Source organism: Argentina silus, assembly GCF_951799395.1.
Source record: "Argentina silus genome assembly, chromosome: 7".
Taxonomy (NCBI): domain Eukaryota; kingdom Metazoa; phylum Chordata; class Actinopteri; order Argentiniformes; family Argentinidae; genus Argentina; species Argentina silus.
Genome location: NC_139661.1, coordinates 12,601,983 through 12,620,225, shown reverse-complemented (window position 1 = coordinate 12,620,225; position 18,243 = coordinate 12,601,983). Strand labels below are relative to the sequence as shown.

The 18,243-nt window shown below is 47.6% G+C and overlaps 2 protein-coding genes across 2 annotated transcripts in view; one reads left to right on the top strand and one right to left on the bottom strand.

Moving 5' to 3' along the window:
• The window catches only part of LOC310806641 (guanine nucleotide-binding protein G(q) subunit alpha-like), a gene marked incomplete at both ends in the record, with an annotated part of 11,077 nt that extends 6,855 nt beyond the window's left edge, over positions 1 to 4,222 (bottom strand). The window contains one exon of the mRNA XM_083672813.1: positions 4,084 to 4,222. Within this exon, the coding sequence (XP_083528939.1) occupies positions 4,084 to 4,222 (139 nt within the window). The remainder of the gene's footprint in view (positions 1 to 4,083) is intronic.
• A 3,829-nt stretch (positions 4,223 to 8,051) lies between these two features.
• On the top strand, positions 8,052 to 17,747 carry cep78 (centrosomal protein 78). Its single transcript, XM_083672866.1, has 16 exons — positions 8,052 to 8,218; positions 8,734 to 8,999; positions 9,223 to 9,395; positions 9,717 to 9,789; positions 10,017 to 10,120; positions 10,632 to 10,806; positions 11,432 to 11,545; positions 11,838 to 11,902; positions 12,052 to 12,157; positions 12,991 to 13,108; positions 13,661 to 13,703; positions 14,900 to 15,046; positions 15,698 to 15,775; positions 15,928 to 16,094; positions 16,554 to 16,713; positions 16,847 to 17,747. The coding sequence occupies exons 2-16, from the start codon at positions 8,741 to 8,743 to the stop codon at positions 17,489 to 17,491; spliced, it is 2,427 nt and encodes an 808-aa protein (XP_083528992.1). The 5' UTR covers positions 8,052 to 8,218; positions 8,734 to 8,740; the 3' UTR covers positions 17,492 to 17,747.
• The last annotated feature ends 496 nt before the right edge of the window (positions 17,748 to 18,243 follow it).

Here is an 18,243-nt window from a genome sequence, read left to right as displayed (position 1 = left end):
CCCTCTCTCCACTCTTCTCTCTCTCTCTCCCTCCTCTAGTGAACAGGGTGCATACCAGTCATTCAAGTCTTCTCTCCCCATTGCAGGAGGAAGTATCTCATTTAGGGTTTATTTAAAGCTACTGCACATAGCCAGCTTCAGGGCTGCAGCTAATCTGCAGGCTCAAGTGTGTGTGTGTGTATGTGTGTGTGTGTGTGTGTGTGTGTGTGTGTGTGTGTGTGTGTGTGTGTGTGTGTGTGTATATATGCGTGTGTGTGTGTGTGTAGCCTACACCCTACGTCATGTCTACAGTATGTAGCCTACTATGTAGTGACCAATATCCGAACTACAGACTCTAGCCTGCCCAGGGGTGAGTTTCACAAAAGCTTCATAGCTAAACTAGTACTTTATCTCTTTTGACGATACAGGCCCACGCCTTTATGTTCTTCATTTAATGGATTTCGCTGGTTCACACAGAGACAATTTACCTGCAAACATTGATTTTACAAATGTTACTCTCTTGCGGAAGTACAACTTAAGCTATGGCGCTTTTGTGAAACTGACCCCAGACCCCCATTAGCCTAGTTCCTGTCTTCTAGAGAACTGATGGAACTATAGTTCCTGTCTTCTAGAGAACTGATGGAACTTTAGTTTCTGTCTCCTAGAGTTAGTTCCTGTCTCCTGGAGTTAGCTCCTGTCTCCTAGAGTTAGTTCCTGTCTCCTAGAGTTACTTCCTGTCTCCTTAGAGTTACTTCCTGTCTCCTTAGAGTTAGTTCCTGTCTTCTAGAGTTAGTTCCTGTCTCCTAGAGGTAGCTCCTGTCTTCTAGAGTAAGTTCCTCTGTTCTAGAGCACTGCTGGAACTTTGAGATGGGCTCCGAGTGTGTGTGTCATGTTCCGGACCTGTTCTGTCCGCAGGGAGACACAGCAATTAGTGAGTTCGAGGATCTCAACAAGGTATTAGAATGTAGGTTAATGGAGCTCTCTGGAGCAGACACCATTCCCCTAGTTAACCCCTCCCCTGTCAATGTGTGTGTGTGTGTGTGTGTGTGTGTGTGTGTGTGTGTGCTTGGCGTGTGTGTGTGTTTGCTCCATATACCTCCTCCATATGGAGCAAACACACACACATGCCGAGCACACACACAGACACTCTCCGCAACCACTTAGATCTGTCATTTCCTCATTTTTAACACATGTTGTTCATGGTTTCTATGTACTTTAGCTAACACCCGACATCGTAATCATATTATATTGTAGGTGTCTAGAGCAGAGGGCTTGTTCCTACACACACACACACACACACACACACACACACACACACACACACACACACACACACACACACACAGGGACTGTGGCTTGTTTCTGGCCAAGGCCTTTTATAGTGTTGAACAGAGGAAAGCAGTATGTCTGATCCTTCTTCCTCTAATGCTCAGCCAGCCTTCAGGGAGACCAAGGTTGAGACTCCTCTCCTGCTCTGATGAGGAGACACCCACACAGATTTACTATAGACCCCAGGGGAGGCTGGTGGAGGTAGAAATCATTGTAATGCATGGAACAAGTAATGAGGAATGGTATCAAACACACAAGTGTTTGTGTGTGTGTGTGTGTGTGTGTGTGTGTGTGTGTGTGTGTGTGTGTGTGTGTGTGTAATGCATAAAGCCTATTTAGTCCTAGAGTCCCAGGCAGCACCCAAGTGTTCCCTGATCTCTCTGCAGACACATATGGATGACATCATCACTGTGTGACTAGCAGACTTCTAGGGAACTAGTGAGTTACATCATAGGACTGAGACTATGTATTTGTCACCTTATTTCATAACATTTGTTGTGTAACGCACATGCTTCTATTCTCAATGAAACACACACACACAGTTCATAGCAGATACATAGGAACATGTAGCCCCGTTCATAGTAGATAGCTGAGTTAGGACAACATCTCTGTCTCCCGCCTCCTGGTCAGTCTCAGCAGAGGTTGTGTTATGTTGACAATATTCTATGTTCTTATATTGAGCCTGAAAGAGGCTTTGGTCTCAGTTTCTACACTTCCAGCAGCCGAGGGCGACTTTAGAGACACGTCACCGTGTGTGTGACAGCCCAGAACCTGGCTTCAGAACCCGGCCACCTGAGTTCTGAAGAGTGTTCTGTGTTCTGAGGGGTGTTCAAAGTTCTAAGTTCTGAAGGGTTCACAATTCTAAGGGGCAGCATGTCTGGTGTGTGTGTGTGTGTGTGTGTGTGTGTGTGTGTGTGTGTGTGTGTGTGTGTGTGTGTGTGTGTGTGTGTGTGTGTGTGTGTGTGTGTGTGTGTGTGTGTGCGGGTGTGTTCAGGTCTAAACAGCCCTGGTCTACCAGAGGTCTAAACAGCCCTGGTCGACCAGAGGTCTAAACAGCCCTGGTCTAAACAGCCCTGGTCTAAACAGCCCTGGTCTAAACAGCCCTGGTCTTCAAGTCTAAACAGCCCTGGTCGAAACAGCCTTGGTCAAAACAGCTCTGGTCTAAACAGCCCTGGTCTTCAGGTCTAAACAGCCCTGGTCTTCAAGTCTAAACAGCCCTGGTCGAAACAGCCTTGGTCAAAACAGCTCTGGTCTAAACAGCCCTGGTCTTCAGGTCTAAACAGCCCTGGTCTTCAGGTCTAAACAGCCCTGGTTTAAACAGCCTTGGTCTTCAGGTCTAAACAGCCCTGGTCTAAACAACCCTGGTTTAAACAGCCCTGGTTTAAACAGCCCTGGTCTTCAGGTCTAAACAGCCCTGGTCTAAACAACCCTGGTTTAAACAGCCCTGGTTTAAACAGCCCTGGTCTTTAGGTCTAAACAGCCCTGGTCTTCAGGTCTAAACAGCCCTGGTCTTCAGGTCTAAACAGCCCTGGTCTTCAGGTCTAATCAGCCCTGGTCTTCAAGTCTAAACAGCCCTGGTCTAAACAGCCCTGGTCTTCAGGTCTAATCAGCCGTGGTCTTCAAGTCTAAACAGCCCTGGTCTAAACAGCTCTGGTCTAAACAGCCCTGGTCTTCAGGTCTAAACAGCCCTGGTTTAAACAGCCCTGGTTTAAACAGCCCTGGTCTTCAGGTCTAAACAGCCTTGGTTTTCAGGTCTAAACAGCCCTGGTTTAAATAGCCCTGGTCTTCAGGTCTAAACAGCCCTGGTCTAAACAGACCTGGTCTACCAGTGGTCTAAACAGCCCTGGTCTAAACAGCCCTGGTCTTCAGGTCTAAACAGCCCTGGTCTAATCAACCCTGGTCTAAACAGCCCTGGTCTACCAGCGGTCTAAACAGCCCTGGTCTAAACAGCCCTGGTCTAAACAGCCCTGGTCTTCAGGTCTAAACAGCCCTGGTCTAAACAGCCCTGGTCTTCAGGTCTAAACAGCCCTGGTCTAAACAGCCCTGGTCTAAACAGGTCTACCAGAGGTCTTCAACACCAGTGAGGTGAACAGCTTTGAAAAGGTGCACAACACCATCGCTCCCTGGCTGTGGGTTATATTTCATTCTATAAATGACCAATATGTTAAGAAATGTTGATTCACTGCTTTGCAGTAAATCTGAGAAAAATATCTTCTTCGATGCCTATGATAGCTGACACTGATGTACTCATTATTTGACATGTGAGCCAAGTCCTGGTTCTTTTAGGGGAACACCTGCTCGGTCCAAATCAGATCCGGTGAGTCTGATCTCAGATTGTTCTGTCCAACATTCCGGAGATATAAAGTCTCCTTCTCTAATTGGCTGCCGTGTTCACTTCATAAACAGGTGGTGACATTCCATCAAACACGTCAACAACCTAGCTCTCAACCTGGACCCTGTTATTACCACCAATAAGCGCCCAGAGACAGACTTTGGCCTCGTCTCTTCACAAACGGAAGCCACCAGGAACTTCGGGAACATATCGGTGGCAGAAATATACACTATGATTACATTAAATCATGCAAATGTTTCCCCTGATTACCATCCTGAGTTAAAGGCCTGTACAGATGTTTTTGTGAGACATGTGTATACTATAGCGCTACCATCAAAGTACATTGTAGTGTAGTTAGTTACAGTCTCTGGCTGCATCGCAGGAGTAAGTTAGTCAAGTGGATTTTGGGCTTTTGCGTCCTTCCCCTCTGAGCTCCAGCTTACCGACAAGCAGCAGCTTCAGCTCCCGGCGAGCGTCCCTCTTATCCCGGCGAAGTTGCCGTTCGATCTCGTCGTTGATCCGCCTGGCTTCCTTCGCCTCTTCGCTGAGGCAGCACGCCATGATCGACTCCAGGGTCATCATTTAAAACACACACTTTTCGCCTTACTGTCTCTTTCCTATCCAGATCCCAGTTCCAATCAATAATTGTTTAATTTTTTTAAACTAATATCAAATCACGCCCTCTCTCACACATCTGCAGAAAAACATGGACGTGTCTAAGATAAAGAGTACATAGAAAGATGTGCGGGGGGGGGGGAATATATATTTCAGAAATGATTGCCCTCCCTCTCCCCCCGTTTCGTTTCGCTTTCTGACCCGTCTGTCAGCAAATCATAGTTTTAGGGAGTTGACCAAAATCCTGTCAAATCCTAACGGGTCTAATCAGCTTCTCCTTCTCAATATGATCAACAGATCATTTCTTAGATATAAACTCCGTAGTCTTCTAGGTGGTGTAGTAAAGCGGTCTCATTCCTGCCCAGTCACCCTCTCTACAATCCTTTCCAGTGTGTCTTTACGGCTCTGATATATCTTCTGTCTGTTCAGACAATACAAAAACACATGAATCAACGAGTCCGTTTTATTTCCAACAGCTCGACTCCCGGGCGTGGTAAAGCAGAATATGGCGGATTTTCACTCCAATCCGCTAGGCTGGAATACAGTTATCTCTCTCTCTCTCTCTCTCTCTCTCTCTCTCTCTCTCTCTCTCTCTCTCTCTCTCTCTCTCTCTCTCTCTCTCTCTCTCTCTCTCTCTCTCTCTCTCTCTCTCTCTCTCTCTCTCTCTCTCTCTCTCTCTCTCTCTCTCTCCGTATCCCCCCCCCCTCCTCTCTCTCTCCCTGGCTAGAAAACCAAGAAACCCACGCATACACCCATTCCAGGTGGGCTTCTCGAAACGGTGGAAAGCGTCATCCGTACGCTTTGATGCGAGATGTGAAAACACGGGCCAGCCAGTTCCCTTAGTGTGTTTTTATGACCGAGATCCACGGCAGCCCGGGTGACGTGGGAGAGGTAGCGGGAGGGGGAGTGTCCTGGACAGAAACAGACACCAAGTATTCTCTCAACCTGTGGAATAAAACGATAAAAAGACACATTTTGCTGGGACCCCCGACGCTGTGCTTGAGGAGAACATGCCGATACTTTGACTTGATCCAGAGTCGCGTGGTGGGCTCAATGACGTATCAGAGGCACCAATGGTTAGCTGGAAATACACACGCATGTACATGTCATATAGTGTATATGGGCCAAGTCAATGAGTCAATCTACTACAGTATTATTCTATCTTATATTGGTGTTATTAACAATGATTACAAGTGTCCTGTTATTGTTGCTGATAGTCGTGTGTGTGTCAGTGTGTGTGTGTGTGTGTGTGTGTGTGTGTGTGTGTGTGTGTGAGACAGAGAGTGAGTTAGTGTTGATTTTGATTAGTGTGATTTTCGAACCATCACCACAGTGGAAGTGTTTGTTGTGAATGAAAAAGTTTAGGTTTCAATCCATTTTGCAACATGATGCCTGTATTGCAACCCCTCTCTTTCTATCTGTGTGTGTGTGTGTGTGTGTGTGTGTGTGTGTGCATGTGCATGCACCTGCTCGTGTGTGTGTAGTTGTGTGTGCGTGAGTGAGTGAGTGAGTGAGTGAGTGAGTGAGTGAGTGAGTGAGTGAGTGTGTGTGTGTGTGTGTGTGTGTGTGTGTGTGTGTGTTTGTGTGGGATGCCACTGTCCGGTCTCCTCTCATCCAGTGTTTACTCAAATCATTCCTGCCCACTCCTCTGCTCTGCGGTCAGTCATTCCCTAGACTACCTCCATGATGCAAATCCTAATCCAATGAGCTGAGAGAGCGATGTTTATGACTGCTCATAGACCCATGACCAGAGAGGCTGGTGGGCCTCAGGTCCAGCTCTGCCTCATTAAACAGACTACAGGTTACGGAGCAGGCTTTCAGAGCCGAATCGACGACTGCGCCAGCACAGACAAGACGTATGAATAATTGAGCAAATGATTTCTGCATGATGTTAATAATTGATCATTAGCTTGGTCATGGGATGATGCACGGCGACAGAGGAAGTTAATGCAACCACCGCATTGATGTTCTTACTGCAGATGTGTTCATTAGAGATACAAAGAGAGGGAGGGAGAGAGAGAGAGGGGGGTGGCAAGGAGAGAGAGAGAGAGAGAGAGAGAGAGAGTGTGTGTGTGTGTGTGTGTGTGTTATCCATGAGGACACCTTGTTTTGTTACCAACTACTGCAGATATGTTGAGTCCAAATCCTCTCAAGAAAATGTCCACCAGGTTTCTTATCTCGGTACTCCTTCACAGCGTCACACGCCTCCTGTCTTCAACACTCTGAGTAATCACATTGTGACGCGTGGAATGGAACACGTGTTTGATACCGTTCCTCATCCGTTCCATGCATCCATCCCTGATACAAACATCATCTGAATGTAGCCTGGGGTTGTCCAGTGGTCCAGTGGTCCATTGGTCCAGCACCATGGCCTGGGGTGGTCCAGTGGTCCAGCACCATGGCCTGGGGTGGTCCAGTGGTCCAGCACCATGGCCTGGGGTGATCTAGTGGTCTAGCACCATGGCCTGGGGTGGTCCAGTGGTCCAGCATCATTGCCTGGGGTGGTCCAATGGTCCAGCACCTTGGCCTGGGGTGGTCCAGTGGTCTAACACCATGGCCTGGGGTGGTCCAGTGGTCCAGCATCATGGCCTGGGGTGGTGCAGTGGTCCAGTACCGTGGCCTACAGTGCACACACATGCCCATGTCGTCATAGGTTAGAATCTAGCCCATGCCCTGCTGACACACCCTCTCCTCCTTACTTCCTGTCTCTCTCTACTGTCTCTCCTCCTTACTTCCTGTCTCTCTCTACTGTCTCTGTCCAATAACACTGACAAAAATATGAGCATGTACCACATTCCAAAAAGCAAAAACAACAAAAAACATCATCTGAATATGACTGATTGAACTGTACACACAAACTACTGATATGCGACTCTCATATACTACATAATATTGTGCTGTAGTTATGTATTATATTGTCTACGTTGCTGTATACGTTGGTGAATGTCGAGCTCCCCACCATGCTATGACAAACTGTGGCAACAAAACTATCTTGTAGGCCTAGCTCGTATCTTGTAGAGTTTCTGAATATCATTCATAGCCTCCAGCGAAGGGAAAAAATATAATTTCATTATCATTTCAATATTATTGAGCCCTACAAGTAGACCCATGTTTATCTAAGCCCTGCGGCGCTCGGAGTCCTCGCTGCCAATCCTGGCAGGTCTATTTGCATACTAATTAACAGAGGGGAAGTTTAAATTGAGTTGATCCCGCTGAGGTATTGAGCGCGCGTTAGAAACTTAAGCGACCCATTAAAAGTCACAAAATGGTGTCATTATACAGAGTGAGGGCGTCCAGGGATCTGACGGCCGTGTCCCATATCTGGTGTCAGGGGACACGAGGCAACCTGTGTCTGAAATGAAGGCCACCCCCCCCCCACCCCCTACCCCATGGACGACAGGCAGGCAACTGGTCCCTGTACCGTATGTGTTGCTGACAGCCAAGCTCACAGAGACACTGTAACATCATGTTCCTATTCTGTGGTCAAAATAACATTCAAGTCATCCCATCTGATAATATCATGCAACATCTTATACCTAGATCTGATATTGGCCATGTCCAATTGTACATATGGCACATATTGTCAGTAATAACGTTTTTTCTTTGAGCAGTGAAATACTGCCATTGAAAAAAGGTTTATTTCATAACGTTCAGAGATTTGTTTGAAAGTGGTACAATTGCTTCAGGAATCACCAGCATATGCGAAGGGACTGAACTCAGCGCAACTGCGCAACGTTTCGAGTCTGTAACGCGGCCACTGTCTGGGAGTCGGTCCGGGGGAAGGACTTGCCCTGACAGCGGGACCACAGCGCCACTTTTGAGAGGTCTGCAAAGCATAACAACAACAACACGAGTCCATCTGCCCAGCTAGCCTGGCGGTTAACGGTTAGGAAACCAAGGGAACGAACAACGCCAGGAGAAACTGGCGTCAATGTCTGTCTAGCTTCACATTTTGATCATCAGGTAAGACAAACAACGAAGAGTTTGATCTGAGTGTAGTTTTGACAAATGATATATAGTGGATTAACTAGCTAGTAAGCTAACGAGAGAGAGAGACTTTTTCCTCATGTAAAGTTAGCTAACATTAGCTAGTTAGTTAGCTAGCTACAGACGCTAGGTTGTGATAGCTAGCTGCGGTAACTGTGCAGGGATACGTAGCTACAGCTCATCTTCTTGTTCTGCATCTCCCCTTAAGCTTGTATGTTACTATCACATAGTAGGATGTTATTGTTTTGATTTAGCTGGCTAGCTATTGTTTTGATAATAACAAGTGTGTGTGTGTGTGTGTGTGTGTGTGTGTGTTTTGTAAGGTGAATGTGCTGGTACATGGGTCATGGTTATATGAATAGAGATATGATATGAATGTTCGTGCCTAGCCAGCAATACATTTAGTTGCCGGGCAGCCATAGCAATGAACATTCAGTTTCCATGGCTCTAGTGCCAGTAACATCTCCCCTCCCCCCCTCCTCCCCCTGCAGTTTCAAGATGGTGGACAGTGTCCAGATCCGACGCCGGGGTGCCCAGGACTTCGAGGCGTATTATGACTACGCCTGTGCCATCCAGGACTCCGTCCCGGCCCCCGCGGTCAAGGCCCACCTGTCCCGCGGGATGGTGGACTTCAACGGGGATCGGATCAGAACTACGGACTGGACTCCCATACTGGACTCCCTCTGCATCAACAAGCAGCTCCACCACATCGCTGTGAGCAGTTCCTACCAGACCGGGCCCGGTGCCGGAGAGGCCGGTAAACAGTACTGAACTTAACAACACATTATTTAGCCTATCCTTGTGTCAGCCCCAGTCTGAAAAATATCTCCCCCCCACCCTCTCTCTCCCTCCCCCTCCCCCCCCCCCCCCCCTCTCCCTCCCTCTCCCCACCGCCCCTTCCCCTCTCTCCCTCTCTCTCTCTCCCTCCCTCCCCACTCTGTCTCTCTCCATCTCTCTCCCTCCCTCCCCCTCCCTCTCAGAGAGGTACTCCAGGTCTAGCTGTAGGAGGAAGCCCCCAGCCCTGCGCTCCAGAGAGCTGACTTTCAGACTATGTAAGGCCCTAAGGGAAAGTCTGTCTGTGTCCCCCAACCTCAGGACCCTCCACCTGCAGGGGCTGCCGCTCAGAGAGAAAGACCTGATCACCCTCACCAAGGTGTCTGGTGCCATCATACACATACACATTACTCTGTCTGTCTGTTTGAATTAATGCTTTATGTAGTTGCCTAGAAGTCTGCTCGTCTCACAGTGATGATGTCATCCATGTGTGTCTGCAGAGAGATCAGGGAACACTAGATCAGGGGTGCTGCCTGGGACTCTAGGACTAAATGGGCTTTATGCAATACACACACACACACCACACACACACCCCCACACACACACACACACACACACACACACACATACACCCCTAGAGGCTAAGTAGAGTTCTGCCCTCAAGCATATGATTTAACTCTAGAATGTTGTTCCTCTCCAGGGATTGGCCAAGAGTGTATCTCTGGAAAATCTGTCACTGGCCAACTGTCCAATCGGGGACGAGGGTTTAGAGGGTGAGTAAAACTAAAAGATTCAGACTTCCTCAGATGCATTTACCCCATAGTTTTCAATAGTTTTCATAGCTGAACTAATATGTGCAGCAGGGGAGGCCGGTAGAGGCTGGGCTCATTGTAACATGGAATGGACTGAGGAATGGTACCAAACGTGTGTGTGTGTGTGTGTGTGTGTGTGTGTGTGTGTGTGTGTGTGTGTGTGTGCGCGTGTGCGTGTGTGTGTGTAGCTATCTGCCAGAGCGTGAAGTATTCTCCATGTATAAAGACAGTGGATTTCACTGGCTGCAGCCTCACCTGGAGAGGGGCGGGGCATATGGCCAGCATCATCAAGGTACAGTGTTCGCTCTGCACCTTACGTCACAATCAATCAATCAGTCAATCAAATGTATTTGTAGAGCACTTTTTACATAGACAAATGCCATAAAGTGTAAATACTAAACAAAATACTAAACAATATAAACAATAAATACAATACAAACAATATGATAACATCAAACCATAAAAGCAAGCCAAGGAGAAAACTTATAAGGCCCAGTGGCAAGGAAACTCCCTAGGAGGAAGAATCCTTGAGAGGAACCAAACTCCAGGGGTACCCCATCCTCCTCTGGCTGATGAGGTGCTGAACAGTAAACTAATGAACTGACCTTCACTGTCTGAAGATCTCAGCGGTGTCAACTGGGAACTGGTCTGCCAGTACAGCAGCCTCTGTCTCCCTCCAGTGGTTGCGCCGGTTTGGGAGCTATTACACATGTATCAAATGCCTCCCCCCCCCGTCTCTCTTCCCTTGTCTCTCCCCCTTTCTCTCCCCACTCTCCTGTTGCCCCCCCCCCCCTCCCCCGCAGCACCAGGCCATGCAGAGGCACAGCGCGGCGTGGGCGGAGTCTCTGAGGTACAGGAAGCCAGAGTTCGAGGGGATGGGGGGTCTCCGCAGGGTCACCCTCAACGCCAACACCCTGATAGGAGACCGGGGGGCCGCCGCCCTCGCTCAGGAGCTGGCCGAAGACCTCTGGGTCAAAGGTTAGCCGTGAGGAATCACATGAACATGCAGTGAAAATCAAATCAAAGTGTATTTGTCATAAACACAGAATCCAGCTGTAGACGGTGCAATGAAATGCTGACAGGCAGCCTAGCTCCTCAACACTGCAACAATGAAGTCAGAATAATCATATAAACAATAGCATAAGATAGCACAAGTACTTAGTGCGTAGCAGCAGTAGTAGTAGTATATAATAGTATGCATGTATGTATGTATGCGTGTGAGTGTGAGAGAGTGTGCAAATGTGCAATGTCATTGGAGAATGACCTTACACACACAAATCTCACATCCCTCTCTAAACTCCATCAACACAACAATACATGATGGTTGTGATCAAAACCCATATAAAAGTACAAAGAGCATCCAATTAGATAAATCATGTTAATAGAATGTCTATTATAAATACTCATTCCAGGCAGTTCCAACTCAACGTGCTGGAGCGTATGTGTGCAACAACACAGGAACTCAACATTCTCACAAACACACTCTCCCTTCCACGTCCAGTAGCAGACCGCCTTGGTGGTGTGTTATTTGGAGGGTGTGTTTGTGGTGTGTTATTTGGAGGGTGTGTTTGTTGTCTGATTGTCTGTTGTGTGTCCACCTCAGCCGTGGACCTCCAGAAGTGCGGTCTGTCCAACAAGGGGGCGCGGCCTTTGCTGGAGGCTCTCAAGTCCAACACTGCCCTCTGTGTCCTGGACATCAGGAGGAACCCGTTAGTGGGTCGGTACCACGGTGTACCTGCTAGCCTGTCTGTTAGCCTGTCTGTCTGTTAGTCTGTCTGTCTGTTAGCCTGTTAGCCTGTCTGCTAGCCTGTCTGTCTGTTAATCTGTCTGTTAGTCTGTCTGTCTGTTAATCTAGCCTGTCTGTTAGCCTGTCTGTCTGTTAGCCTGTCTGTCTGTTAGCCTGTCTGTCTGCTAGCCTGTGTGTGTGTGTGTGTGTGTGTGTGTGTGTGTGTGTGTGTGTGTGTTATAACTAGATGTTATAACAGGTGTCTCCTTCCATCCCTCCACAGACAACGACCTGGTGAAAACTGTGATTGAGAAGGTTCTCATGAACGCTAACAGTCAACCCTCTCAGGTACGGTGTGTGTGTGCGTGTGTGCGTGCGTGTGTGCGTGCGTGCATGCGTGTGTGTGTGTGAGGATGTATTCATAGTTGATACTTAGCATGTGTTTCAGGCGTGTGTTTCAGGCGTGTACTATATATGCTCTATGTTTTGTGTTGTAGTACTCATGGATCAAACCCCCGGCCCTCCGAGACCCCCAGAAACCCCCAGGACCGAGGAGAAGAATACTGGGGAACACGATGAGAGGGAAGGCTACATTTAGGATAGGTACCTTTGATCCAGTCTGATATAGAATAGGTACCTCTGATCCTGTCTCATTTAGGACAGGTACCTCTGATCCTGTCTCATTTAGGACAGGTACCTCTGATCCTGTCTCATTTAGGATAGGTACGGTACCTCTGTTCCTGTCTTATTTAGGATAGGTACTTCGGTTCCTGTCTCATTTAGGATAGGTACGGTTCCTCTGATCCTGTCTCATTTAGGACAGGTACCTCTGATCCTGTCTCATTTAGGATAGGTACGGTTCCTCTGATCCTGTCTCATTTAGGACAGGTACCTCTGTTCCTGTCTCATTTAGGATAGGTACATCGAAACCTGTCTCATTTAGGATAGATATTTCGAAACTTGTCTTATTTAGGATAGACACTTCTGTTCTTCTTCTCTTTCTTAGCTTTATCTACTCCATCTCTCAAGACACTGTTCATTGCTATCAGATCAGTCATTGTGAACTGACTGAGTGATATGATGAGTGACATCATATTGAGTGACATCATATCCCGCTGTATCTGATTCCAAGGGATCACATTGACACACACTCTCTCTCTCTCTCTCTCTCTCTCTCTCTCTGACCTTTGCCCTGTCCCCTCCCAGTTATCTGGACTTGTGGTAAGAACCCAGGGCAGTGTTCAATAAGGTGCAACAACGTAGCGAAATGTTTCACAACGCAAAATAAACATATGTCCTTATTGGACCCATCAGGTAGCAAGCAGTCGTGTTGTGGTCGTGAACATCCCCTTGCCCTCACTCCTAGTGGAGTGCTTAGTTGAGGAACCAGTCTTGTTTCCTGGAGGGGATGTTGACCATATATGGTTGTGTTCCAGGCCCTCGGAAACCGCCCACGGCCAGTAGGCGGAGTCCAGATGTTGCTCATCGGCCCCGCCCCCCCAGATCAGGCAAGGGATTCCCATGGCGCACTGCAGCTCGTGCTGGGAGACAGAGGTAAGAGTTGGGGCCCTCTTCACCCCTTAACCCTAACCCTCACAGAACCTTCTAGAAGGATAGGAAGTGACTATCTTCCGGTGTAGACTAAAGACCCGTCTCTTTAGGCTACACCTGGGCTCACTACACCCTACATTACCACCCCTAACACGCTACATTACCACCCCTAACACCCTACATTACCACCCCCTAACACCCTACATTACCACAACCTGGAGTCCAAAAGAACGTCTTTTCTCCAGCACTGTGACTGCCGATGGCACTTGTTATTATCAAAGGTTTGACTTACGATGACTGATACAGTTGATTCACTTCCAAATGTACTTATTGTAAGTCGTTTTGGATAAAAGCGTCTGCTAAATGACTTAAATGTAAATGTTCATTGTATGAAGGTCTGTCATATAGAGTAGAGTTGTTTTAGCTCTATTCATTTCATTTCTATCTGCAACATTCCAAACGATTCACCTCACTGAATAGTAAGGAGGAGGAACAGATTAATGTCATGTTATGTCCTGCTCTATAATGTGATGTCATTTCCTGCTGTGTCTACAGAGGGCTTCCTCCAGGCATAAGAGTGTCAGGGCAGAGCTTTGAGGTAAGTTAACCTTTGACCTCCAGGGTTAGGGTCATCTTTTTTTTTTGGATTAAAATCCCAGAAGTGATCGATCAACCACCAGTACTGGGCATGATTACAGACTAAACAGTAATAAGGCAGCAATCAATGTATAAGTACTTAACATTTACTTATTGTTTGTATTGTATTTATTTAAATAATGTGTATTGTTCATGCTCTGAATCTATAGACATGAAAGATGTTCAGGCATATCATATCTTTCCCTGCTAGCTAATGTCCTAATTGTGAAACATCTTCTAAGACATGTTGTTCAAACCCGACTCATGTTTATTCATGTCAAAATGCACCAAAAATACCAGCGAAAACACTGAATTCACTGAGGAACATTGTAATGCTTTCACGTTCGCTTTCGTTTTTAACAATGTCGTTGGCGATCAAAGACTCTGTTACTCTGTCGTTATCAAATATATATAGTTTAATAAAGATAGTTACTCTGTCATTATCAAATACACTCACCGGCCACTTTATTAGGTACACCTGTTCAACTGCTCGGTAACGCAAATATCTAATCTAATATCATGGCAGCAACTCAATGCATTTAGGCATGTAGACATGGTCAAGACAACCTGCTGAAGTTCAAACCGAGTATCAGAATGGGGAAGAAAGGTGATTTAAGTGACTTTGAACGTGGCATGGTTGTTGGTGCCAGACGGGCTGGTCTGAGTATTTCAGAAACTGCTGATCTACTGGGATTTTCACGCGCAACCATCTCTAGGGTTTATAGAGAATGGTCCGAAAAAGAGAAAATATCCAGTGAGCGGCAGTTCTCTGGATGAAAATGCCTTGTTGATGTCAGAGGTCAGAGGAGAATGGCCAGACTGGTTCGAGATGATAGAAAAGCAACAGTAACTCAAATAACCACTCGTTACAACCAAGGTATGCAGAAGGCCATCTCTGAACGCACAACACGTCAAACCTTGAAGCAGATGGGCTACAAAAGGGGGTCCAACCCAGTACTAGCAAGGTGTGCCTAATAAAGTGGCCGGTGAGTGTGTATATATATATATATATAGTTTAATTTGCCTTGGAATGTTTACATGGTGGCGCGGCGCAGAAACACTCATCCCATGTGTACAGTGTGTGCTGGAGTTCTGGTCTGGCCCGTCTCCTTCCCGGGTCATATGAGCTCATGCCAACTGTGGTCTCTTCATCATCAGGGTGCCGGCACTGTGAAGGTCGTCATGGAAACAGAGTCTGAGGAGGATGAGGATGAAGAGGAAGAAGCAGCGGAGGAGACACAGAAGAGTTCGCCTGCCCTGAGCCGACAGGAGAGAATCACTGACAGACAATACAAACGCTTACAGGTAGAAGGCGCACATTCACGCTCACGCTCTCGCTCTCGCTCACACTCACACTCTCACACACGCACACACTTACACACACACACTTACACACACACATACACTCACACACACACACACACACACACACTCACACACTCACAATTACACGCTCACATACGCTCACTCACACACACACACTCACAAACACACACACACTCACTCACTCACTCACTCACTCACTCACTCACTCACACTCACACACTCACACACTCACACACACACTCACACACACTCACAAACACACACACACAATCACACACACTCACACACACACACGCTCACTCACATTCACACACGCTCACTCACACACTCACATTCACACTCTCTCACACACACACACACTCACACTCACAAACACACACACTCACACTCACAGTTACAAGTGCACAGTGAGGGGACCGATGATGTGCTTTTTTTTGGGACTACAGTGACTTACAGTGGGAGAAACCCCACAACACACTAGACAGATAGACAGACAAGACAAACACACCATGCAGGCAGACAGGCAGGCAGACAGACAGACACAATGGTCAAACAAAAGTGATATGTCATTCAGGCAGTGTGCTTTTGCTGATAGTGTGATCCAGTGCAGTTCCTCTGTTTGTCCTCCAGGTGGAGCTGGAGGAGTGTCGTCTCAGGTTGGCAGAGGAGCGCAGGGCCAGAGTGAGAGCAGAGGCCCGTCTGATGGAGGTACTGGAACTGTTACCTATGCTAGTCAATTATGTTACAATATGGTATCATATGGATCATTAACTAGTATGATCCGTATGCATGGTTTGTGTGCTTCTTGTGTGTGTGTGTGTGTGTGTGTGTGTGTGTGTGTGTGTGTGTGTGTGTGTCAGCATGAGTTGGAGAACGCTCGGCTGCGCAGTACCAACTTCTCCCTGTCAGAGGCGCTGCAGGCTCAGGCCTCTGGCTCTAGTGTTCTGGAGGAGGAGGCGGTTCTGGACAGCATCGAGAGTTCCTTCACCAAGTTCCACGCCTTCCTGGACCTGCTGAAAGACGCTGGGTCAGCCCTGGGACATGCTTATAACATGCTTATTACATAGGCTACATGCTTATTACATGCTTATCACACAGGCTACATGCTAATTACATAGGCTACATGCTTATTACATAGGCTACATGGAGATTCTCAAAGCCAACATGTTGCTGACAGTAATATCAAGGTTTATCTCAAGCTAGGAGAGTTTCGAAGGAAGGAGATCTATAATTTATTAGTCTGTATACAGGGTGCACCTGCAAAAGAGGCCTTGGTTTCAGTGTGTTTTCCTGTGTAAATAAAGGTTAAATAAAATGTTAACAAATGTAGTCTGTTGTAACGCAGATAGTGAGTTTAGAAGGGAGTTGTTAGTCTATATCTAGTTTGTTGTAACACACACAGACAGACAGACAGACAGACAGACAGACAGACAGACTGACAGACAGACGGACAGTACTGTCACTCATGTTCTCCTCTGTGTCTCAGACTGGGCCAGCTGGCCTCCATGGCTGGGATCAACCAATCAGATTTCGGCCCACTTGGGAGACCCCAGCTGTCCTCTACCGTTGGCTGGCTGCTGGAAGGGGCGGGGCCAGGGGCAGGGGACCGGGATGCGGAGACCAAGGCTGACACTGTTGCACCTTCAGTAAGTACAGTACAGACCAAGGGAGGCTAGTGGAGGTAGAAATCGGAGAACGGGCTCATTGTAATGCATAGAACGGAATGAGGATCAATCCCCACTCAGTCCTGTAGGTCTCACTCTCTCCTCTCCCCCCCAGGGTAGAGACACCCCCCATGCCCCCTCATCAGGCCAGCCCGAAGGTCTCACCTCTGGAGCTCTAGCCTCTCTCAGGGAGCTCCTGCCTGAGGCTAGCCCAGAGGAAGTGCTGGTCCCTGGTAGGGAGCCTGCCGGCGGCCCCTGTGTGGCGGAGCCTGGTGGAGGACAGCTGGACCAGCAGAGGACCTTCAGCCTAAAACCTGAAGCCCGGCACACGGCAGGCTCTGAGCATAGCCTCCCTAGCAACAGCTCCCATGGCAGCAGCTCCCATGGAAACAACTCTCATGGTAGTGGTTCCTATGGTAAAGGTTCACCTGGCAATGCCTCCCACCACAGCAACGGCTCCTGTGACGACGGCTCCCATGGTTACCCCTTCAACTACAGCAACGGCTCGCACAGTAACAGCTCCATACACAGCAACGGCTCCCATAGCTACGGCTCCATACACAGCAACGGCTCCCATAGCAACTGCTCCCGTGGCAACGCCTCGGTGAGGTCCAGTCTGAGTGACAGGAGCGACCGGGTGGAATCTCTGGGGTCAAGGGGAGGGGGAGGGGGGGTAGAGGTGAAACTGTACTCAGGGTTTGAGATGCTGGAGCAGATCCGTGCACTGGGCAGCCTGGGTGGCTCTGATGACGGCTTCTGAGCTCGGTTCTGGAGGTCGGCTCTGGAGGTTAGGGTTACCTGTTTTTACCTTGTTGTGTCACGTCAAATCAAAGCACTGTGATAAGGGTTGCATGGTAACGGCGCCACATTGTTTGTTTTTTTGCCCAATCTGAAATGTGAATTTAGCTTAGCTACTTTTGTATCTTTTTACTTTTTTTTAATTTTTTAGAATGACCATGAATATGTTTTAATGTTCTTTTGTTAAATCAATATTATTATTTTTTACAATAAATATTTTAAAAAGCGTTTTGGTCTGAAGCTATTTTTAGTGTGGGTAATCTGTCATGAAGATCATTGCCAGTGTACATAGGCTGTACCGCTCCATAAGGAGGCCATTTTGGAGGAGAACATCAGAAGTGAAACATGCAGCAATCAAGGCTGTGATTATTCTTCACGTCAGTCATTTCCTGTGATGTTCTGGGCTTGTTGGTCTAAACAAGATTCAGAACCTCTGGTGTAGAATGACTAGTATTATATCAAATTAAATCTGTTTCCTTGGTTACATGTTTTCCTTTAATTGATGTCAACAACTTCCAAGGAGAACCTGAACAAATACTGCTGCGTCCTGTGATACAGCTGATGACGTAGGCTTTCAGATCAGCACACTGGATATTTGTGCTCCCCAGTCTCACACACCCCAGACACTCGAGATTTTCTCAGTTCAACTTTAGTTCGCCTCCAGCAGAGTGACCAACACAAGACTGGACGTTATAAGTCCTATATCTGTCAGTA